This window comes from Diadema antillarum, unplaced genomic scaffold (assembly GCF_040938485.1).
Source record: "Diadema antillarum isolate AM-2024a unplaced genomic scaffold, OU_Dant_1.0 seq00000160_RagTag, whole genome shotgun sequence".
NCBI classification, from domain to species: domain Eukaryota; kingdom Metazoa; phylum Echinodermata; class Echinoidea; order Diadematoida; family Diadematidae; genus Diadema; species Diadema antillarum.
The window spans coordinates 1762501-1787270 of NW_027271231.1; the positions used below are offsets into that span (position 1 = coordinate 1762501).

Consider the following 24770-nt stretch of genomic DNA (forward strand, 5'->3'; position numbering starts at 1 on the left):
CGAAGCTGAGGGCATGGTTATGGTTTTCACATCACCGAGGGCCTACATAATTTTAACTGTATCCCGAATATCAAGCAGTCATTATTTGTTTTATATACCGAAAATATAGATTTCGAAATATAGTGTGGAGCCCCACAGAATTGCCCCCCCCCCCTATTTTTTTGTTGTTACTATTGTTTGTCCCCCTGTGTCCTAATGGCAATTGACCATGAAGGTAAAAAGCTATTTGTCCCTCAAAGTGAGATGCTGCCCCTCCCCATTTGGAGAATGGCCCAGCCCCTTTCTCGGAAGAGAGATAAGAAAAGCCCAACCAGCTTGGATGTTGGCTTGGTTCTTCACTCTGTTGTACCACGCATCCAAGCTTGACACAGTGTCTTATCTTCTCTTGTCTATTCAGGTAAGAAATACCTTTTTCATACTTTTAATAGTTATTCTCTCAGAATGATTATTGAACCAAACATGTTTCGAGAAATATAATGAGAACTATAACTGTATGAGATGCTTTTGTGATCAGAATGCAATGATTTTATGTTTAGTAAGAAACTTGAGTGAATGTAAACTCCATGTCACTCTCCATCTAAGTTTTCTACATGCTGGTGAAACAAGAACGTTCCACCTTAACCAGGATCATTTATCATAATATTCATCTGGCAAGAAAACCATGATAAGACTGAATGTGTTATAATATATACCTTTGCTAGTTACTTATCAATTGTGTATGTGTGACATGATAGATAATTGTATGGTGTCAGACACATGGAGTTGATGAATGAGTTGAAAAGGTATATCGGCAATGTACTATGTATATGGTGCGTGATCCAAAATAGTTTGATACACGTTGGGTCAGAAGCAATGCTGTTATGCATGCAGCACTAGAATTGTATATACCTTCCTTGAGTATGAACACACCCAGCACAGTGTAGTACATAGAGTATTGAAGGAGTGTAATGAAAAGAGTGCCAGCGCACCCCATGATTCACACTGGAACAAAGAACTGGCCAGAAAGCTTCAGGGGTGAGAAACAATGCTGGTAAGAAACTTTATGAGAACTTCTCCGAGTAAGAGAGTAGTCTCACAATCTAGACCCACTTGGAGTATTTCTATATGTGCAAAAGGTATGGTGATATAACATTGATGTGACTTACAGTTTTGAGGATGCATTTGGGGTTACCGTATGTTACCTTTTCATCTTTAAATTATTAGAAATGTAAATATAGTGTGTCATAGGGTGAACTCAATGCTTGGTGAATTTTCCGCAAAAAGGGTCTGAACATAGACTAGTGTAACTGCCTGCTTTAATTATCTCTCCCCTCTTTTGCTTTGTCTCTCTCTCTCTCTCTCTCTCTCTCTCTCCCTAACTCTGTCCCTCTACTCTATTCATTGAGAAAACGGTGCTGAACAGTCAGCCAGTCTCTTTGTTTTAGTTTGAGCTTTATGAGGAGATTTCCTCACTCTTCTCCTCACCTGAAAGAGAAGAGACTGCTTGATGTAGAGTATTACCAAGCCTTGAATAAAAGAAGCTGTTAGAGATGCTGTGTACAGTGCTGGGGCAGGAAGTTTGGGCAGTCTATGATTTGTTTAGTTCTAGGATTAAGCCCCCTACCAGAGTGTGGGAACGCTGTAGTGCTGTAGTTGGTTACATTGTGTATGTCTAGTTTATTGTCACCCTGTAGTGCTTGTATATATAAATGCTAGTGAATAGTGTATGTCTGGCCTCAGAAGGGCAAGGTTGATATAGATTTCATTTAAAGTTATGAGAGTTAAGAGTAATGGCAAGGTATATACCTTCGGCCATGTTATGTGAAGTTATCAGTGCTTCAAGAAAAATAGTATGAAGAAATGCATTTGCAGAGCAAATGATTATTTGTTGATCAAGTGAAGACTGAGGGTGGAATATTATTATTTCAAGGGTCTTGTGCGCACTAATGACCTGCAGTCTTAGAGATTAAAGATAGTGAATCATTGAGTAGAAATTATAGGGATGATTATGCTAACATTCTTGTAGTTATATTCATTGAATTGCTATAAGTAAAAAGAGAGTTAAAGATTGAAAGGAGAATATGTTTTAGTATATTATTTCATGACATCAGTTATGGTAAAATAGTATATGTTAGACATCGGTTTACACATGCAAGATAACGATGTTATTTTGAAAGCATGAATATAATGGCTGATTAATTAAGATGTTATAGACTCTATTTTGTGAATTTAATATTAGTTTTGTTATGTTTGCTTTTAAAGGCAAAATGATTACGGAGGTAATCGGAGAGCTAAGAATGAGTTTTGGTTGATAATTAGTTTCTAGAATTATGAAAAGCTCATTCCAAGGAATGATAGACTGACATATCGAAGGATTTTTAGATATGTTAATAGTGTTTTAAAGTATGAAGTGTTTCGGGTTATAAGGAGTGGTTATTGTTACTGTTGTCGTTATTATGGTATAATCGATACAATTCGTATCATGAAGCGTTACAAGTTATGATGAGACGTTCATCAGTACATGTTATAGTGTTTGTTCTGTAAAATATTCATTTGTAAATATATACATTTTCCATTTTGATATATGATTATTAGTTGTTGAAGTAGAGATATAGAATAAATTGACTCTGTTGTACCACGCATCCAAGCTTGACACAGTGTCTTATCTTCTCTTGTCTATTCAGACACGCCCCCCTCCCCGGGCGGGCGCTACAAATCTGGCGACCCTGCCAGGACGGCAAACTCAGAGAAGGAGCTCGAGATGCTGATTTGTCGTCCTTAACTACACGAATCTGGACCCAGGATGGATGAACTCTCGACAGAAATCCTCGCCACTCTGCCTACACTGACAGAAGAGCAGCTGAAGCAAGTTGCAACCGTGTGCGGCATCCCAGAAGAGAAGGTAACAGTAGTTGCTAAGAAAGGAAAATTGGGTGTGTTGCGTGTGGTCACTTCTTTTCTTTGCAGTGATGAGGTGGAGGGGAGGACGGATGGTGGGATGGAGTTGCTCCAGAGCATCGAGACGAGCATTAGGAAGATGACTGGAGGGAAAGCTCAAACACCGCCTGAGATGGAGACAGTCAAGGCCTCGCCTGAGGAGGAAAAGGTCAAGACCCTACCTGAGGTGGAGCTCCCCATCCCGACCAAGAAAGCATCAGTGATCCATGACCAGTTCCGACGAGAGTTTAAGATAAAAGGGCAGATAGGTGAGACTGGACAGAAGGATAAACTGTCCTTTTCCAGTCTCGTCCACCAAATAGACCGTGGACTGACTCGAGGGTATAAGGAAGAAGAGATTGTGGATGCAATCATAGGATCCATGGTTCCTGGTTTACCGCTCCGTGCCTACCTGGAGTCCAAACCAGATCTTGATCTACCAGTTCTAAGGCGACTGCTTCGCAGCCACTACAGAGAAAAAGAGGCAACAGAACTGTATCACGACTTAACAAGGGCGGTCCAAGGCCAGAAGGAGACGCCCCAAGAATTTCTCCTGAGGATGCTGGCACTGCGACAAAAGATTTTGTTTGCATCAAAAGAAGCAGACGCCACCTTCCGATATGACGGGACATTGGTACAAGGTATGTTTCTACACTCTCTTCTAACAGGAATCACTTGTGACGCCATCAAGAGTGACCTGAAACCTCTACTTCAAAATGTCAACACCAGCGACGAAGTCCTTTTGGAGCGACTGAACATTGCCGCAAACAATGAAATGGAGAGGCAGGAGAAGCAGAGCACAGCCAGGAGGGCCAAGGTCAGTGAAGTCTCCACCTCCCAAGTCGCCGCCAAAAAGCCCAAAGACCCACCCACCCAACCTACAACCACCTTCAACATTGACAGCCTAAAAGAGACTCTGCAGCAACTCATCAGAACAGAGATTGCTGCGATCACACCAGCAAGACCATCACAGCAGCTTCAGACTCCACCACCCCAGATGCAGCAGAGGCACCAGCGAAGGGAATGGGGATGCCAGAGCTGCAGAGCACAGGGCTGTGGAGACCAATGCCAACACTGTTTTCGCTGTGGGAGCAGTGAGCACTTCCAGCGTGGATGCCGGTATCGCCAGGGACAGCCGGGAAACGCCAACGGGGCATCCGGAAGGGGCAACGGGTTCCCCAGCAACAGCCCCAGCCAACAGCTACCACCGCCTCAATAAATAGTAAGTTTCAACAACGTCCAGTACCAAAATCACGTGCAGCCAAAGTTTCAAAGCTAGTGGGGCAAAGATGTACAATCAGATGTTTCCTAAGTGGCAGAGAAACTGAAGCTCTTTGGGATACTGGCGCCCAGGTGACGATTATTTCAGAAAGATGGAGGAACGACAACCTACCCCACCTGAAGCTTCATCCGGTGAGTGATCTGCTGGACCAAGGACTCAACCTGAAAGCAGCCAATGGTGTGGAAATTCCATTCACAGGTTGGATAAAGATGCACTTCAGCCTCATTGACTCAAGAGAGGACATCATCGAGGTGCCCACACTTGTTACTCCAGACCCCATCGAGACACCCATCATCGGATTCAATGTGATTGAAGAGGTTACGAGGGCAAATGCAGCAGACACACAAGGATTAAAGGTGTCTGCACTGTGTGCTTCCCTTGGAATGGAGCGACGTTCTGCCCAAGGTCTCCTCTCCCTACTCAATGACAGTGACGATGATGGGATAGCGTTCGTCAGGAATGGGAAAAGAAGCATAGTTGTCCCTCCAAAGGAAACGGTAGGTGTGGTCTGCCAAGTACATGTTCAAGTCCCTGACAAGCCCTTAGATGTTTTGTTCCAGGCATCGGACAGTGAGAGAATGGATGGATTGGAAGTTGAAGACTGCCTCCTAAGAATAAAGAAGGGGAAGTGTAGCAGAGTCATCCTTCCGATCAACAATCCCACAAAGCACAAGATAACACTTGGAGCACGAACAGTTCTAGGCAGACTGCACCAAGTCCAGTCCCTCTCCACTGATGTCCGACCCAACCAAGAGATGACAGACCCGAAAGAGCAAGCATCAACAGACCCAAATGATGACCTGTTCAACTCTATGGACCTGTCTGAGCTTTCCCCTGCCCAAAAGAAATATGTCCTTCAGATGTTACGGGAAGAAAGAGGAGCCTTCGCTAAGGATGACAAAGATGCAGGACTTGTGGAGGACCTCCAAATGAAGATCCCATTGAGGGATGACACCCCGGTGAACAGGACATATGTTTCCATTCCAAGACCACTCTACGCTGAGGTGAAGGAGTACCTTCGGGACTTGATCGAGAGGGGATGGATCACCAGGTCATCATCGTCATATGCGTCTCCCATCATCTGTGTCCGCAAGAAGGATGGTAGCCTGCGCCTCTGTATTGATTACAGAGGCCTGAACAAGAAAACCATCGACGATCGCCAACCGATCCCGAGGATACAGGATGTCTTGGATGGCCTTGGTGGGAGTGAGTGGTTCTCGGCCTTGGACCAAGGAAAGGCATACCACCAGGGTTTTGTTCATCCGGATAGCCAGCATGTCACCGCATTCGTAACACCCTGGGGTCTTTATGAATGGAAAAGGATACCCTTTGGCCTGAAAAATGCCCCCGCAGTGTACCAGCGCTACATGGAGAGATGCCTCGAGGGATTAGCGCATGAATGCTGTGTAGTCTATCTGGATGACATCCTGGTGTATAGCCGCACCTTTGAAGAGCATGTCGATCACATCCGCCAAGTCCTGAGAAGAGTGCAACAACATGGCATCAAATTGAAGCCCAGCAAATGCACCCTATTCCAGCGGAAAGTCAAGTACCTGGGTAGGATTGTATCTGCTGAAGGACACGCCCCTGACACAAAGGATACAGATGCCCTACAGGCCCTGGTAGAGAAAGTCCCAAGGACTGTAGGAGATGTTCGTCAAGTGCTCGGCCTCATCGGATACTTCAGGAAGTACATTCCAAGTTTCTCCCAGAGGGCCAAGCCACTCTACGAACTGCTCAAGGGTTCACCAGACACACCACCACAGAAAAAGTCTCACAAGCAAGGAAGGAAGGGAAACACCGTTCCCTCTACTCAACCAATCAAGTGGGAAGCAAGTCACCAGGAGGTACTGGAGGGACTGATCAACACCCTGTCCTCACCTGAGATAATGGCCTATCCAGACTTCAATGAGCCTTTCTGCCTATACACTGATGCTTCCCAAGACGGCCTAGGTGCGGTTCTCACTCAGATTCAGAGTGGCAAGGAGCGTGTTATAGGGTATGGCTCAAGGACACTCTCTCCAGCTGAGCAGAACTATCATCTCCACAGTGGTAAATTGGAGTTCTTGGCGCTGAAATGGGCTGTCACAGACCATTTCCGGGACTACTTGTCTTACGCCAAGCACTTCACCATCTTTACCGACAATAACCCACTCACATATGTCATGTCAACAGCCAAGCTGAACGCAACTGGACAGAGGTGGGTAGCTGAGTTAGCTGACTTCAGATTTACCATACGTTACCTACCTGGAAAGACCAATCGAGTTGCAGACACACTCTCTCGTATTCCCTCAAATCTGGAGCAGTACAGACAAGACTGCACTGAGGAGGTGAACCAACCATGCGTCCTAGCTATCAAGTCAGCCGTTTGCTCACAGAATGCTCACTGTAATGCAGCTTTCATTACGCTTGGTGTTGATGCAGTGAAACTGGTCGAGGATAGCGAGAGGGTGGCTGATGTGACAAGAAATTGGACTAAAGAAGACATCAAGAGGGCCCAGGAGGAAGACGAGGTGATATCCCCGATAAAAAGGAAGAAGGAAATGGGCGTCTTTCCCTCCCGAACCGAACGGTCAACCTTTAGTCAGGCTTCGAAGTCACTACTCCATGAGTGGAATCAACTCCAGATTGGGGAAGATGGCCTGTTGTACAGGAAGACCCGGACCTACACGCAACTGGTGCTGCCAGCCAAGTTTCATCAGTTTGTTCTAGAGCAGCTGCATGATGAAATGGGTCACCAGGGTGCAGAAAGGGTCACCAGCCTTGCTAGGGAGCGGTTCTACTGGCCACACATGCAGAGGGACATCGAGCGCTACACAACCTCGGTATGCCACTGTCTAAAACAACGGAAACCACCTCACAGAACAACAGCACCCCTGACCCCAATCATAACAACCCAACCGTTCGAGCTAGTATCACTAGACTTCCTCCATCTTGAACAGAGCGTAGGTGGACATGAGTACATTCTTGTGATCATGGATCACTACACAAGATTTGCTCAAGCCTACGCTACCAAAAATAAATCAGCCAAGACAGCAGCAGACTGCCTGTTTAATGATTTTATCCTTAGGTTTGGATATCCACAGAGGATACATCATGACCAGGGACGAGAATTTGAAAACAGGCTGTTCGAGAGGCTCTGTCAGCACAGCAGCATAGCCAGGTCTCATACAACCCCGTACCACCCTGAAGGAAATGGACAGGTGGAACGTTTCAACCGGACGCTGTTGGGAATGCTGAGGACCCTCACTACCGCACAGCGTTCTCGTTGGAAGGACCACCTGCCAAAAGTTGTGCATGCGTACAACTGCACAAAGCACGCTACTACAGGGTACTCGCCATTCTTCCTTCTATTCGGAAGATCGCCCCGACTGCCGGTTGATGTCGCTTTCGGCTTAGAGACAACGGAAGATGGAAAGCCTGCTGTGAGCCACCAAGAGTATGCAGAGAAGTGGCGTCAACAGATGGAACAAGCATACCGTTTGGCATCTTCCAAGATCGACCAAGCAGCTGACCGAAGGAAGAAATACTACGACCAAAGAGCCTGCAGTTCAGTTCTAAGGAAGGGAGACAGAGTGCTGGTTAGGAGCTTAGCACCACCAGGAGGACCTGGTAAGCTTCAGCCATACTGGGAGGATGATATTTACAAAGTCATCAAACAGAGTAATGATGCCATCCCAGTATACATTGTTGCACCAGAGAGTGGGAAGGGACGTACACGGACCCTCCATAGGAATCATCTGATGCCATGTGACTCCCTACCTGCAGCACCAGAGGTTCAGCATGAAGCTCGTCAGCCCAGACAGAGACCCCCTGTTAGGCGTAAGCAGCAACAGCTCCCTACTCCAATGACTGACCCATCAAGCTCCGATGAAGAAAGTTATTATTGGGCAGCAAGACACTACAGGGCACCCAACCTGGCAGATGAGCCTAACCAATCTAGTGATGACTCAGAGGTAGAAGGTGTAGAAGTCGTGGAAGATAATTCCAGCCAGTCACAAGAGAATTTGGGTACCCAAGATGTTGAAGTTGACTCGGCTGACCAAAATGATCTTGATGTGGGAGCTCCTCTGACGCAACACCAAGGTCAGGGTGATGCATCACCGGATGTGCAAGATATCACGGACCCGAAAAGTGAAGGGGCTGTTCTACGAAGGAGTTCAAGACGAAGGAGAACACCAACAACCTTCACCTACGATACTCTAGGTCAGCCGGTCATACATCCTGACGCAGAAAATCAGAATGTAGCCATGGTGACTGGTAACCAGGAGAAAAATGTGACGTCAAATACTCCATATCCTACAAACTGTACAAGCTTCTTCCCACCACTTCGGCCGCCGGTTCAACACTACCATTCAGCGCCGCCTCCGTTTCCACCCACTCCATACCCACCTCCGCAAATCCCCATCCATCAGTCACTGCAAACACCACCGCAACCATCCACGCAAGTACTTCTCCAACCATCGCTGCCATCTCAGCCACGACCACCTGCCCCACATCAGCAGCAGCAGACGTCACCCCAACACCAGCCGTGGATGCAAGGCTTACCGGTGTTCTACAGATCACCCTACCCTTGGCCACCATCGGGACCCGGAGATCTGCAGGACTTCCAGCCACATCACTTTCCCTGGGAGATGTCAGGACCTGCCATGCCAGTACACGCGTGATCAAACTGCATTTAGCGCTGGAGAAACTGTTAAGATTCATATTTCAAGGGATAGATTCAGCATGAAAGAAATGATAGTTTGAAATTGGTATGATATTGAATTTGAGGTAATACAGCAAAATGCACCAAAGACCAAATTAATGGTGCTTTGGTTATATAATTTTGGCACACTGTGAGGAAGAAAATTACATGATATCCTCTGAAAGTTAGTGTCGAGGAGCACAGCTAAAGAAAATTTTTCTTGGGAAGAGCGTTCTCGAACAGTTAAATATGAAGATACTGATATCCAGCATATTGCATCAGTTATTCAGTAATGATGCAATTATCATGATGCTGTAGAGTGTAATGCTATTATGTTATAAAGATAGGTAATGATGATAATCTATGTTGATCAGAGCAATGACGTTCACACATGCATCTCTTCGTTAATGCCCAAATTGTTTAGATGATTATCAAAAAGTTTAAAATGTCCAGAGGACATTTTGTTTTTGGAGGGGAAGGTGTGGAGCCCCACAGAATTGCCCCCCCCCCCTATTTTTTTGTTGTTACTATTGTTTGTCCCCCTGTGTCCTAATGGCAATTGACCATGAAGGTAAAAAGCTATTTGTCCCTCAAAGTGAGATGCTGCCCCTCCCCATTTGGAGAGTGGCCCAGCCCCTTTCTTGGAAGAGAGATAAGAAAAGCCCAACCAGCTTGGATGTTGGCTTGGTTCTTCACTCTGTTGTACCACGCATCCAAGCTTGACACAGTGTCTTATCTTCTCTTGTCTATTCAGGTAAGAAATATCTTTTTCATACTTTTAATAGTTATTCTCTCAGAATGATTATTGAACCAAACATGTTTCGAGAAATATACTGAGAACTATAACTGTATGAGATGTTTTTGTGAACAGAATGCAATGATTTTATGTTTAGTAAGAAACTTGAGTGAATGTAAACTCCATGTCACTCTCCATCTAAGTTTTCTACATGCTGGTGAAACAAGAACGTTCCATCTTAACCAGGATAATTTATCATAATATTCATCTGGCAAGAAAACTATGATAAGACTGAATGTGTTATAATATATACCTTTGCTAGTTACTTATCAATTGTGTATGTGTGACATGATAGATAATTGTATGGTGTCAGACACATGGAGTTGATGAATGAGTTGAAAAGGTATATCGGCAATGTACTATGTATATGGTGCGTGATCCAAAATAGTTTGATACACGTTGGGTCAGAAGCAATGCTGTTATGCATGCAGCACTAGAATTGTATATACCTTCCTTGAGTATGAACACACCCAGCACAGTGTAGTACATAGAGTATTGAAGGAGTGTAATGAAAAGAGTGCCAGCGCACCCCATGATTCACACTAGAACAAAGAACTGGCCAGAAAGCTTCAGGGGTGAGAAACAATGCTGGTAAGAAACTTTATGAGAACTTCTCCGAGTAAGAGAGTAGTCTCACAATCTAGACCCACTTGGAGTATTTCTATATGTGCAAAAGGTATGGTGATATAACATTGATGTGACTTACAGTTTTGAGGATGCATTTGGGGTTACCGTATGTTACCTTTTCATCTTTAAATTATTAGAAATGTAAATATAGTGTGTCATAGGGTGAACTCAATGCTTGGTGAATTTTCCGCAAAAAGGGTCTGAACATAGACTAGTGTAACTGCCTGCTTTAATTCTCTCTCCCCTCTTTTGCTTTCTTCTTCTCTCTCTCTCTCTCTCTCTCCCTAACTCTGTCCCTCTACTCTATTCATTGAGAAAACGGTGCTGAACAGTCAGCCAGTCTCTTTGTTTTAGTTTGAGCTTTATGAGGAGATTTCCTCACTCTTCTCCTCACCTGAAAGAGAAGAGACTGCTTGATGTAGAGTATTACCAAGCCTTGAATAAAAGAAGCTGTTAGAGATGCTGTGTACAGTGCTGGGGCAGGAAGTTTGGGCAGTCTATGATTTGTTTAGTTCTAGGATTAAGCCCCCTACCAGAGTGTGGGAACGCTGTAGTGCTGTAGTTGGTTACATTGTGTATGTCTAGTTTATTGTCACCCTGTAGTGCTTGTATATATAAATGCTAGTGAATAGTGTATGTCTGGCCTCAGAAGGGCAAGGTTGATATAGATTTCATTTAAAGTTATGAGAGTTAAGAGTAATGGCAAGGTATATACCTTCGGCCATGTTATGTGAAGTTATCAGTGCTTCAAGAAAAATATTATGAAGAAATGCATTTGCAGAGCAAATGATTATTTGTTGATCAAGTGAAGACTGAGGGTGGAATATTATTATTTCAAGGGTCTTGTGCGCACTAATGACCTGCAGTCTTAGAGATTAAAGATAGTGAATCATTGAGTAGAAATTATAGGGATGATTATGCTAACATTCTTGTAGTTATATTCATTGAATTGCTATAAGTAAAAAGAGAGTTAAAGATTGAAAGGAGAATATGTTTTAGTATATTATTTCATGACATCAGTTATGGTAAAATAGTATATGTTAGACATCGGTTTACACATGCAAGATAACGATGTTATTTTGAAAGCATGAATATAATGGCTGATTAATTAAGATGTTATAGACTCTATTTTGTGAATTTAATATTAGTTTTGTTATGTTTGCTTTTAAAGGCAAAATGATTACGGAGGTAATCGGAGAGCTAAGAATGAGTTTTGGTTGATAATTAGTTTCTAGAATTATGAAAAGCTCATTCCAAGGAATGATAGACTGACATATCGAAGGATTTTTAGATATGTTAATAGTGTTTTAAAGTATGAAGTGTTTGGGGTTATAAGGAGTGGTTATTGTTACTGTTGTCATTATTATGGTATAATTGATACAATTCGTATCATGAAGCGTTACAAGTTATGATGAGACGTTCATCAGTACATGTTATAGTGTTTGTTCTGTAAAATATTCATTTGTAAATATATACATTTTCCATTTTGATATATGATTATTAGTTGTTGAAGTAGAGATATAGAATAAATTGACTCTGTTGTACCACGCATCCAAGCTTGACACAGTGTCTTATCTTCTCTTGTCTATTCAGACACGCCCCCCTCCCCGGGCGGGCGCTACAATAGATACCGAAAATATAGATTCTAATCTCTTTTACAGCACTCGTAATCAGTGCTGATCGACAGCGCGGCGGTCGTATCATTGGTGCGTACACAGTGATCATCTATGTGTACACAGTGTACGTGTACTACCGTAACAAAGTAACGGGGTTGCGACTGTCTCCAAACCAGTCCGCTAGTCTCTTTTACAGCACGCTGATCGAATGCGCGGCGGTCGTATCATTGGTGCGTGCATAGAGCAATCTATGTGTACGGGGTCGCGACTGTCTCTAAAACCTATTTACTAACTGTGCCCGGGCCCCGGTCACAGTAACTCAAAAATAGGGCACAGTTATTTTCATGACTCCCCTTTTAACCAATCAGATGAGAGGATTCTGGAAATGAGGTATATAATACACCATCTCTACTACTTACCAGGACCAGCAGAGCTTGACTCTCCATGCACGCTCCGCAGCACCCGAGGAAACCCACTAGCATCATGAAACCTCCAATGCCGATGAGGACGTAGACTGCGATGTAGTAGATCTGAAGGTCGCCAGCGGTGGAGGCATACTCCCGCATGCTGGGGTCAAAGCAGAGCCAGAGCCCCACGCCAAGCAAGGCACAGCCACATAGCTGTTGGAGGGAGCAGAGAGAGAAGGGGAAGTGGAAGGGGTAATGGGATGGTAGAGGGGGTAAGAGAGATTGTTGGTAGGGTAGGGTATGGGGTGGTGGAGGGGGTAAGGGATAGTAGGAGCGGTAGGGTATGGGGTGGTGGGGGGGATAAGGGATGGTAGGAGGGGTGGGGTAGGGAGTGGTGGCAGGGGGTAGGTGTGGTGGCAGGGGGTAGGGGTGATGGGAGGGGATAGGGGTGGTGGGAGGGATAGAGGTGGTGGGGCATTAGGGGGAGGGAGAGATAGATGGAAGGAAAGGGAGAAAGATAAATAACATATTAATTATCATCATCAAGATGTGACTCAATTATAGTAATGCACAAAGAATATGACAGCAATTCTTAAAATAGTGAAATTATTCTTTCTCTTTAAATTTGATGCAGGCCTACCATACTCAACTTGCGATTGAGCAAATGCACTTTTTACATATCCCCTTTAATACTTGTCATAGTCCTTTATATAAAAACAAACACACAAACAACCCCCACTGCATGAAATAAAAGCAAATATGCCTTGGCTGACTCTGTACCCTGTGGCAATGGCTGTGTTTGTTGTAGTGCACCTTCCTGAACTAAATTCATGGATTCTTGCAATGAGAATGAATGTTAACTCAATCAAACTGTAACAATAATGTGTGTGTTTTCCTGTACCTACCATTTTGACTACTATGTACTGTGAATGCAATCTTAGCCCAGAAGCATTCCTGTTTCATCCTTGGCTATAGCCTCATGAAATTATAATAAAATGAAATGAAAAAAAAAACCATCAACACTGTACACAAGCTAGACATGCATGTTGAGTGTAATTTGGTACAATATCACTAATTTCATACATTTTTGGTATATTCATATGATAGCAAATGTGAAAGTAATATCGTAAACTGCAAAATGTGGTCCAGACTTGGCAGGAAGACTTGAACATTGTCAAGTGAAAAAAAAAGAAGAAAGCTTGACACTTTTTGTGTTCTTCCAAATAAACTGTTCTATATAGCATCAACTTTTTTTTTGTATGGGAACTGAGTGACAAATTGCCCTCTATCGATGTAATAATTACAAACAAACCAACAACTTGATGCAAGAATTATCAAGTTGAAGAAAATGCAGTATCCACTGCTATAAGGTATAAGAACCATCACTGGCTCATGAGGCAGAAACTCAGCAGTCGAGTGGATATGATGCCTGTCTAGCAATCAGGAGCTAGGTTGTGGGTTACAGTCCCACCAATATGCCCATGAGTTTTATCATGGCTATGCTCTAACGACCGAATAATCGGTACCTTTCAGGTATATTGTTGTCACTGCACATACATGGCAACTGTACAAATTTGTATGAAACACACCAGCCATGAAGAATTGAGGTATTCCCATGTCAGGACATTTGGGTACTTGACACTACCAGCAAAGTTTTCAATTGCTGGTTTTGGATTTCAAAAACCCTTGCAGGTTGAAAAGGAGCAGGGATACTAACATTCATGTATTCAAAACTAGGAAGATCCCAAGACCAACTAGAACCGGAATTTGTCAACACTGACAAATTAGGTGATCCGATCTCTTCGAAAATCAATGATTTGAGTCCTGATCCAAATATTCATGACCATACAGGTTTCATCTGTGCTGACGGGACATTGGCCGTGTGATGTTTGGATTCTCATTTAGAAAAGGGAGTGAGACCTGCCATCTTTGGTACCGAATTCCGTATACACTAACGGAAATACAGAATGAAGTATATTTGACCTTTGACCTCACTTTGCACACCCAAGATGGCGTGTAAGCAAAAAGTGATTATTTTATGAAATGATTCTTGTAACATGGTCTTTGCGTGTGCAAAACATGGGAAAGATAGGACATGTATTCATCAAGATACAGGATGAAACATTTATGACCTTTGACCCTAATTTGCATACCCAAGATGGTGTCCGATCAAGTAGTTGTTATTTTATGAAATAATGTACGTGACATGTACTAAACATGTGCAAAATATGGGATTGATAGCCATTGTTGTTGTTCATCTATTGCACAGAAAGTAGTAGAAAGAAAGAAAAATAACGAAAAAATTATGTTATTTTATAGACATTTGAAGGAGAAGCATAAAAAAATCAGAAAAAGATAAAGTAAGGAAAGGGAGATTAAGATTAACTAAAGAAAAAGAAGAAAAAAGTGTTTAAAAATATTTAACAAGGAAAAGTAGAAATTACGCGGTGCGTAATATATGTCCCCGCCGGAAGTAGCATTTAGTAGCAAAATGTACAATATAGGTAAAAAGATGAAGGTCAAAGGTCAAAGAAGTCAAAGGTCAAAATTCTATGTAGAAGTTTTGAAGCCCTCACCTAGTGCCATCACATAAAGCAAACGGAATCGAAATCGGGTTAGAAATGGCGAAGGAGTAGCATTTTGTAGCCAATGTACAATATAGGTAAAAAAATCAAGGTCAAAGGTCAAAGAAGTCAAAGGTCAAAATTCTGTGTAGAAGTTTTGAAGCCCTCACCTAGTGCCATCACATAAAGCAAACGGAATCGAGATCGGGTTAGAAATGGCGAAGGAGTAGCATTTGGTAGCAAAATGTACAATACAGGTCAAAAATCAAGGTCAAAGGTCAAAGAAGTCAAAGGTCAAAATTCTGTGTAGAAGTTTTGAAGCCCTCACCTAGTGCCATCACATAAAGCAAACGGAATTGAAATCGGGTTACAAATGGCGAAGGAGTAGCATTTTGTAGCAAAATGTACAATATAGGTCAAAAATCAAGGTCAAAGGTCAAAGAAGTCAAAGGTCAAAATTCTGTGTAGAAGTTTTGAAGCCCTCACCTAGTGCCATCACATAAAGCAAACCGAATCAAAATCGGGTTAGAAATGGCGAAGGAGTAGCATTTTGTAGGCAATGTACAATATAGGTCAAAAATCAAGGTCAAAGGTCAAAGAAGTCAAAGGTCAAAATTCTGTGTAGAAGTCTTGAAGCCCTCACCTAGCGCCATCATATAAAGCAAACGGAATCAAAATCGGGTTAGAAATGGCGAAGGAGTAGTATTTTGAAGCAAAATGTACAATATAGGTCAAAGGTCAAGGTCAAAGGTCACAACTGCAATTCTGTATAGAAGTTTCAAAGCTCTCATGTAGTGCTATCATATAAAGCAAACAGAATCAAAATCGGGTTAGAAATGGCGAAGGAGTAGCATTTTGAACATTTTGATCACACACGGACGCACACACGGACGCACACACGGACGGACGGACGGACGGACGGACACACGGACACACACACGTACGGAGCCCGTTTCATAGTCCCCTGCTCGAACTCGTTCGGCGGGGACAAAAAAATATTGGCAGGGGTGAGCCTCGAACCAGGGACCTTAGGATTACGAGTCGGATGCGCTACGCAATGACCTATTTCATTCTCCATAGGCCCTGTGTATTAAGCAAAATGACGCTGCATCGAAGCCTCGTGCCATTTTCAACCAAGTTTTTCGACGTGATGCCGACATCGTATGAAAAAATGGAGGGCACACTTACGATAGCGCAAAGTCTCAGCTACAACATACTAAAATCTGGGAGAAATTCACCAAAGCATAAGTGAGCTAGTGCTCGATAAAGATAGTCATGTCAATTTTCACTGCCAGAAAAACTGCTCTCCCATAGAGATAACACGTAAACTGGTCAAATTTGACAATATTACTTTCAATCCATTTTTACGAGGTGATGCCGTCATCCAATCAAAATGTTGTAATTATATTAATGAAAGATCATTTAATAAGCTACAACATACTGAAATCTAGGTATAAATTGGCAAAGGATTAGTGAGATACGCTCGAGTGAACTTGAAATTCGATGACGTCATTTTGAAAATCTACTTTTTTTACTTTATTAAGAAATTTGATATCTTTTAATCATTTTTCGAGCATCGCCAACCCATGAAATAACATGTCCAACTCATCAGCTTTTAGAATATGTAAAGAAAATGGGGGGTTACCGTCCATCCTGACGAGTAAAATCGGATTTAAAATTGGCGTTTTTTTGGCATCGTTGCACTGTATATCGCCATTGACGCGCGCGCGGAATTTCAACTTTGACGGGCCCGTATGACGTCATATTGAGTCGGATTGACTTAAAACTTGGTAGAAATATTCCTTGACATTTTAGGCATCCGATAAGTGTAAAAAAACGGGAAATTTCCATTGCATATGAGCTGTGTGTGCGAATATGTGCGCGCGCGTACGCGTCCGTCCAATTTTTTCAATTTTTCAAAAAATGCTCCAAATGGTCTGAAACGTGTGCAAAAAAAAAATTGAGCTCGATTTGAGCATACAAATATTTCAACGCGCGCATACGCGCACGTTTTAAGAGAAAATATGAATTTTGAGAATATGAGTAGAATCCGCATAACTTGAAATATATGTGACGTAAATTTCATTGAAAAATTCCATTCCATTGATGAGATATGATTGAGAATGTGTTTTCATATAATGACGTCATAGTGACGTCACGGTCGACTGATCACTATGATTTTATTAGACCCGTCGTCTTTGGGACATGATACATATATGGTATAATTTTGACATTGATAGGAAGAATACTTTCTGAGCTAATCGATACACAAAATTTGTCCAGAAATAAAGAAAGAAGAAGAAGAAGAACCACCAACAAAGAATCCGTACAGATACAGAAGGTGATCCGAGAGGATACTCTGATCACCTAAAAAGCAATCAGGGAGATAATTGTGCATTACATGTTCCTCATATGTACGCAAAAAAAAAAAAAAAATAGTGCCCCATAGATGTGGAGGATAGTTTAATAGTGTATTTGACCATTCTGTTCAGGCCTTTGTTACATCACAATGACTGTCACAGTTGCAGAATCTAGCCTCAAGTGCCATAACTTCAGATTTTTTTCATTGCAGTGTGCAAAGGAAGCTTGAGTATCATGATTTTTCATGCTCAGACATTTCCTAGTGAGATTGGGTCTTTGCGTTGAAGATAAGTTCTCAGGGTATTGACATATCCATGTCATATCGTATCACATGATAAATTGTGTTGTCTGGAATACAAAACTGCCTGACCTTTGGATTTGAAATGCTATCTGAGGAAAGATATAGTCCTCTACAAAAGAGGCATTTCAGATCCTTTGAATAAAACATTCTTTATATTCCCACCCAACTAGTCATAAATTGTAAAATATTTCCCTTCAAGTGCATGATAGTATAGGGCTTAACTACTAGTACCTATTACAATCCAAAATAAAAGCAGCACAAAATAGAAAATATTGAAACATTTCTTTCTGACAAATATATAAGCTTTAATGAATAACTCCAATATAAGTAATTCTATACAATTTTAACTTTAAATTGTACCTTGGATGAGGGCTTTGAGTTAAATGTCAAAGGTCAAGCTTATCTTTCCTGTCATTTTTTTTCTACATATCAAGCCTGAACTCCTTGAACTGTATCTTGTACACATGAGGTCAGTCTTGCTATATTCTAACTTAATTAAAGGCACTATTTCACAATGTTTCCACTTAAAGGCACTATTTCACAATGCTTCCACTTTAAAGGCACTATTTCACAATGTTTCCACTTTAAAGGCACTATTTCACAATGTTTCCACTTTAAAGGCACTATTTCACAATGTTTCCACTTTAAAGGCACTATTTCACAATGCTTCCACTTTAAAGGGAAGATAAACCCCAAGAGCAATGTGGATTGAGTGAAAGCAGCAACATTAGTAGAACACAAAGATGAAAGTTTGAGGAAAATCGGACAATCGATGCAAAAGTTATGAATTTTTAAAGTTTTGATGTTGGAACCGCTGGATGAGGAGACTACTAGAGGTTATGACATATGAGTGGACAACAATACCAAGAAAATATAAAGACAATTCTGCAAAAATCCATTTTTCATGAAAATTATACATTCCATCAGCTAGATATTGACATATGTTAAGGGTAGCAATTATTCCTCCTGCTTTCGGAATGCGGTTGGTCCATTGCTCTTTCATAATTCTAGAAAAGTGAAGTTTTGTTGAATTTCCTTTATATTTTCTTTGTATTGTTGTCCACTCATACGTCATATCCTCTAGTAGTCTCCTCATCCAGCGGTTCCAACACCAAAACTGTAAAAATTCATAACTTTTGCATCGATTGTCCGATTTTCCTCAAACTTTCACTGATGTGTTCTACTAATGTTGCTGCTTCCACTCAATCCACATTGTTCTTTGGGTTTATCTTCCCTTTAAAGGCACTACATTTCACAATGTTTCCACTTTAAAGGCACTATTTCACAATGCTTCCACTTTAAAGGCACTACTGTATTTCACAATGTTTCCACTTTAAAAATCTGGGCTAAAATGGTTCTACATGGTAAAAGAGTCTCTGATATTAGCCACATTCACACATACAACATAGCGGGTCACTGAGCGCATTCCAAAACTCTTGAGTTTTTTGCAACTGTTCACATGCTCCAAAGATTAGCGGGATAGCAATCAAGCTCATAAACTTGAGCTTTTTTGCAACCATTTACACTAGGCCTACAGAAATAAACTGCTACTTGTTGATAAATAAAACAATAAAACTATTCTTGTGCAGCACAGTGGTGTGGAGTACACACTGTTGTGACATGTGCTTTGAATAATTTGATACAAAAAATTGATCGACCATTCACTCATCACCATGGGGCAAATTAGGGTGCTGATTCAGATATAAAAGCAAGATTTCTTGATTCATGAAATTCTTCCGTCGAGGTGTTTTCATTGCAACTGATTGACAAATTGCCCTACATTGATGTATCCACGTATCAATATTTACGTCGATGCACTACATCGACGTATTGACGTATCGACATTTACGTCGATGTAGGGCAATTTGTCAATCAGTTGCAAAGATTTCTTGAGTTTATATCTTGCTGCTGTTGGTGCTAACTTGTGGGATTTTTGTGTCCACACATGCAAACAAACTTGAGTTCCCTAGAGGGTTACAAATCTTGAGGTTTGTAACCCACTAATTTGTGTACATGTGAATCCCCTACTTTGAAGCTATGAAAGGAAAAATAGTGTTAAAATGCTTAAAAGAGTTGAACAGCTGAAACAATGTCGTAATAGAAATTTGAAGTGCACAATGAAGGGGAAACACTGTACATCAATTTCCTTCAGCTATCGGAATGGCGACACACAAAATATTTCATGAGCCAAGAGGCAGAGGGTGACTATGTTAATAAAATCATAAATTTCTATTCTTTGTGGGGATTTTCCAGTTGACTATGCTGCAAGCCCAGCCAAATCCAGGTAACCTGTTTGTCTGACATTAACTTTGACATAATGTTATATGCTTGTAGGAGTAGCTGTTTGATGAGTGGGGATTTCCACAACTTAATCACATACTTTAAAATAAAAAGACATGCACAGCTTCGCATGACAGATGACTGGCCTTGATTCTTACATGTTCCACGTCCATAAAAGCTGAGTTGTAACCATGATTCAAGGGAAAGTTCAGGTGATTTTCATAATTTCACATCATGTAGTACATAAATCAGACAGCTCCCTGTTTAGATTTGTGGAATTAATTGTAGTCCTTGAGCAGAGAAACCAATAATCTGATAAACCCAAAACAATACACTGAACAAGGATGGTGACATACAGCTTCACCATAAGAATGCACAACTGGGGCTCACCAGGAGAATGCATGAGTAGGAGGCTAACATATTCATACATGTAGCAATGTAATTTCATTACAATTACTACTTGCTGAACGAGGTCACCTGATATGTAGAATTTATGCATGCTTTTTTTTCTTTTGTTCTACTTCCTTAACGGTTAGCTGCCATGTCATCTTCCTTGTTCATTGTGATTTACCACGAATTTTGAATACAGTCTATTTCCTCAACTCAACCACTATAAATTCAGAAACTTTGTTCCCAGTATAACACTCTATAACTGTTCAAATGTAAAAGTCTGAAAATCATCTGGAGTTCTCCTTTAAAAGGGTGAAGGGCTTGTATTGGCAATGCAATCACACGGAACCAGGTACATAGAGAGAATTGGCATTTTCTCAAGGAATGCATTATACTAGAGTTTATGAATGCAGTGAAATAATTTTAGGTCCTACAGTGTATATGTAGTCCAGTTTATTCTGAAATTATATTGTCATGTTTATAACTGTAAATCTTATAATCATCCTTATGGACTCACTTTGGGGGGCTTGTCAAGTTTGTTTCATATTCCAGTATAAAAACAACATAGCAAACAAACTTGAAGCAAAAGTTTATGTCCTCAAAGATTCCAAAGAGATAAAGTAGGACCACAATTATCCAGCCACATCGGGACCAGTGGGCCTCCGGATCATCGATTTGGCCGGGTAAGGGAGCTATGCTCAAATACAGCACTTTCTAGCATGCTAGGGGTATACACAAGTTATTACCAACTTACTATTATAAATATTATGAATGTTTGCATGGCATTGTTTCATACTTCATGATATGGAAATAAAATGAAATATAAATATCCCTTCGACATGTCCCTTTATGTATTATTTGTTTGATTGATATTGACTTATGAGATCAATATTGCGACTCGTCGAATACTGTCGCTGCATTGTACTGTAACCACTGCTGTGCACTCAGTGCAAGTGACAAGCGCAGTACCAGTCATTAACATAATTATCGTCTCACAAACTGCCTTAAAACAATGAGATCACAGTGTTGATTGAAATGTGTCCCGATGTGTATTGGATGTAATGGTTGGATGTGCGTTTGTTTTGAGTGAGATTAGGCACTGAAAATACATGAAAACATTTATTTAAAAGTCAGCCAGTCAATGTCGAGATAACAGAGAATCCGGATAATTGATGGCCAGACAATCAAGTTCCTACTATTGTATTACACAGATATTCTTTGTTTCACATGCATATCAATAGGTAATGTTCATCCCTAACTCATGAAGGCTTTAATATATTCTTCTGTCAAGACTTGAAGAAATATAATTTCTCAGGTAGCCTCCCACAGAGTACAGAAGACATGGCAGGTCTAGAGAACCCATTCTATCCAAATTAATGGAGTATTTAAATTCAATACTGACAGCAATGTGGTCATTACTGTGTTGATATTTGCCACTTTTTGCCCAAACTTTCTCTCACATGATCTACATGTATCATTGTCAAACAGCATTTATGCAAATCACATCTCTATTCGGCTTCGGGTATAAAAAAATACTCCTTTGAAATTACATACATGTTATAAAAACCTCAGGAAACACTACAATCATCCCTCCTCATGTACATTCTCTTTCTTCTACTCAGTCAGTGTGTTTACAAAATTTTTCATCAGTGTGTATGTATATAGACAATAGGGTCTGAATGCAAAGACTACTGGGCATCTGTAAAGTACATCATTATGTTATCACAATTTCATGCTCATCTGTGATGGATAGTCTAAAGATGAAGAGAGAATGGTAGACAAGAAGACAGAGGATAGACAAGAGAGGAAGGGGAGATGAATTCCGATGGAGGCAGTGTTTGAATGAGACACAAACAACACAGGCGACTGTCGGTATAATGAAGTCCTCAGGACAGGCAGTTTTCTTTCGTTACATCAAAACTTTACTATAACTTAATAAATGATTTACATATTTGTCCGAAACCATTTATGAAGAAGACATGTGATGAATTGAAAATTTCATGCAAGTATTGAAAGTTGTTGGCTGCTAAAAGTGCATTACAATCCCTTCATTTCATTTGAAGTATATAAAGGTATATAGATAATGGACCTGAATTTTTACTTCATTGTAATATGACTTTTGCTATAACCGTGTTCATTCTAAAGGGAGTGCACCGAGTGTACATCCATCATGCATGCACATCATGGAGTATTTTGTGTATATAAGGAGTAGGAAGTGCATTGGATGTCTGTCAGTGGAGAGTGTAGTTTCAGTGGCGGATCGGGGGGGGGGGGGGGGGGGGGGGGGCGCACCGGGCGCACATCCCCCCTTTATTTTTGTTTATTTGTTTGTTTGTTTTTAATTAATAAAAAGAAAAAAATGGGGGAGGGGGCACGTGCGCCCCCACTTTAAGTTAGTAAAGGCGCCTCCCCTTTACGGAATTCCTGGATCCGCCCCTCAGTTTCACTCAGAAATGACTTTCAAAATCTTTGCCCACAGCACATTATATATCATGATGAAACCTACAAGAAATTATCAAAATTAATGGTACTCTCACAGCAATAACAAGAGACCCGCGGGTCTAGCGCTCACCTGAGTATCGCAAGTTCACCTTTCACGCAGTCACTAATCTAAATTATTCACAGCTCTACCAAAATTTGACCAGGCATTCTCAAGTAGAAGATGAAAATGTACAATAAGGGCCCAATTTTTTTAAGATTCCTTAATTTGGGGGGATTGGGGCCCCCTGGGGCCCTCTGGGTGGGGCATGGTGCCCATTTTGATAAATTGAGATCCTGACCACCTAGGGATGCTACCTGCCAAGTTTGACAAAAATCCATCATGAGGTTTTCAGGAAGAAGATGAAAATGTACAATTCAGGCCCCCATTTGGACCCTTCCAACCACCACCCCCCCCCCCCCTACCCAAGAGGGGCACCCCTGGATCTCCTATGAACAAACTTGAAACTACAGTCATTAATGTACTCACTCATAGTATTATCTCAGCTCTATATATAACTTCTGATTCTAGAGAAGATTTATAAAGATTCCTTCATTTGGGGGATTTGGGACCCCTGGGGGCCCCCTGGGTGGGGCATGGTGCCCATTTTAACAAATTGAGATCCTAACCCCCTAGGGATGCTACCTGCCAAGTTTGGTGAAAATAGGTCATGGGGTTCTCAAGAAGAAGATAAAAATGTACAATTTAGGCCCCATTAGGACCCCTCCTCACCCCCTCCCTCCCCTGGGTCCCAAGGGGGGCACCCCTGATTCTGCCATGAACAAACTTGAAACTACAGTCATCAATGTACTAACTCATAGTATTAACTTAGCTCTATCACTTCTGGTTCTAGAGAAGAAGATTTTTGCGGATATTCCTTAATTTTTTTGGGGGGGTTGGGCCCCCTGGGGGCCCCCTGGGTGGGGCATGGTGCCCATTTTCACAATTGATTTCCTAACCCCCTAGGGATGCTACCTGCCAAGTTTGGTGAAAATGGGTCATGGGGTTCTCAAGAAGACGATGAAAATGTACAATTTAGGCCCCATTAGAACCCTTCCCCACCCCCCTCCCCTGGGTCCCAAGGGGGGCACCCCTGATTCTGCCATGAACAAACTTGAAACTACAGTCATCAATGTACTAACTCATAGTATTAACTTAGCTCTATCACTTCTGGTTCTAGAGAAGAAGATTTTTACAGATTCCTTAATTTTGGGGGGTTTGGGCCCCCCTGGGGGCCCCCTGGGTGGGGCATGGTGCCCATTTTAACAAATTGAGTTCCTAACCCCCTAGGGATGCTACCTGCCAAGTTTGATGAAAATCGGTCTTGGGGTTTTCAAGAAGAAGATGAAAATGTAAAAAGTTTACGCACGACGCACGACGCACGACGGACGACGCACGACGGACGACGCACGACGCACGACGGACGCCGGACGAAGGGCGATCGCAATAGCTCACTTGAGCCTTTGGCTCAGGTGAGCTAAAAAGTTTATGATACCACCAGTAGCCAGGACCTTTTAATTACAGGCATATAGCTTTACACTGTTATCAAATATCTCATTCGCCACCACAGATGCCACCACATTATCAAGACTGATAGACCAAGAACAATAATTTAACAGGAAAAGAACACAGTAGCATTTCCAAGACACACTTTTACATAAAAAATTTTGCCATCAAAACTGACAGAAAAACTTGTCTGTGATGAAAGCAAGAAGGTAGTAAAAAGCTAGGCTAGCTCTTTCATGGGATGCAAGTGTGTGCCTCATGAAGGGATGGCATAGTTTTGATTGACATGAGGGATTCAGATTTTGACTTTTTTTGTGAGATAATTAGAAATCACTCTTATGAAATATCATTATTAGAGCATAAGAGGTATTAAAAGTTAATATGATGAAAATTGGCTTTGAAATGGCTGAGATATCCAAAATAAGGCTAAATAAAGTGTTTCTAATAAAAGGGGGAAGGTCCCACCTTTTATTACAATCATTTTGTTTTGGGGTTTCTCAGCCATTTCAAAACAAATTTTTACCAAATATACTGTTGAATTCCTCGTTCTTTTTGTAT

General features: G+C 41.6%; 1 protein-coding gene across 1 annotated transcript in view; it reads right to left on the reverse strand.

The window, feature by feature from the left end:
- Positions 1–24770, reverse strand: part of LOC139727911 (CD63 antigen-like) — a 192776-nt gene that overhangs the window by 7988 nt on the left and 160018 nt on the right. The window contains exon 2 of the mRNA XM_071638882.1: positions 12344–12544. Within this exon, the coding sequence (XP_071494983.1) occupies positions 12344–12544 (201 nt within the window). The remainder of the gene's footprint in view (positions 1–12343; positions 12545–24770) is intronic.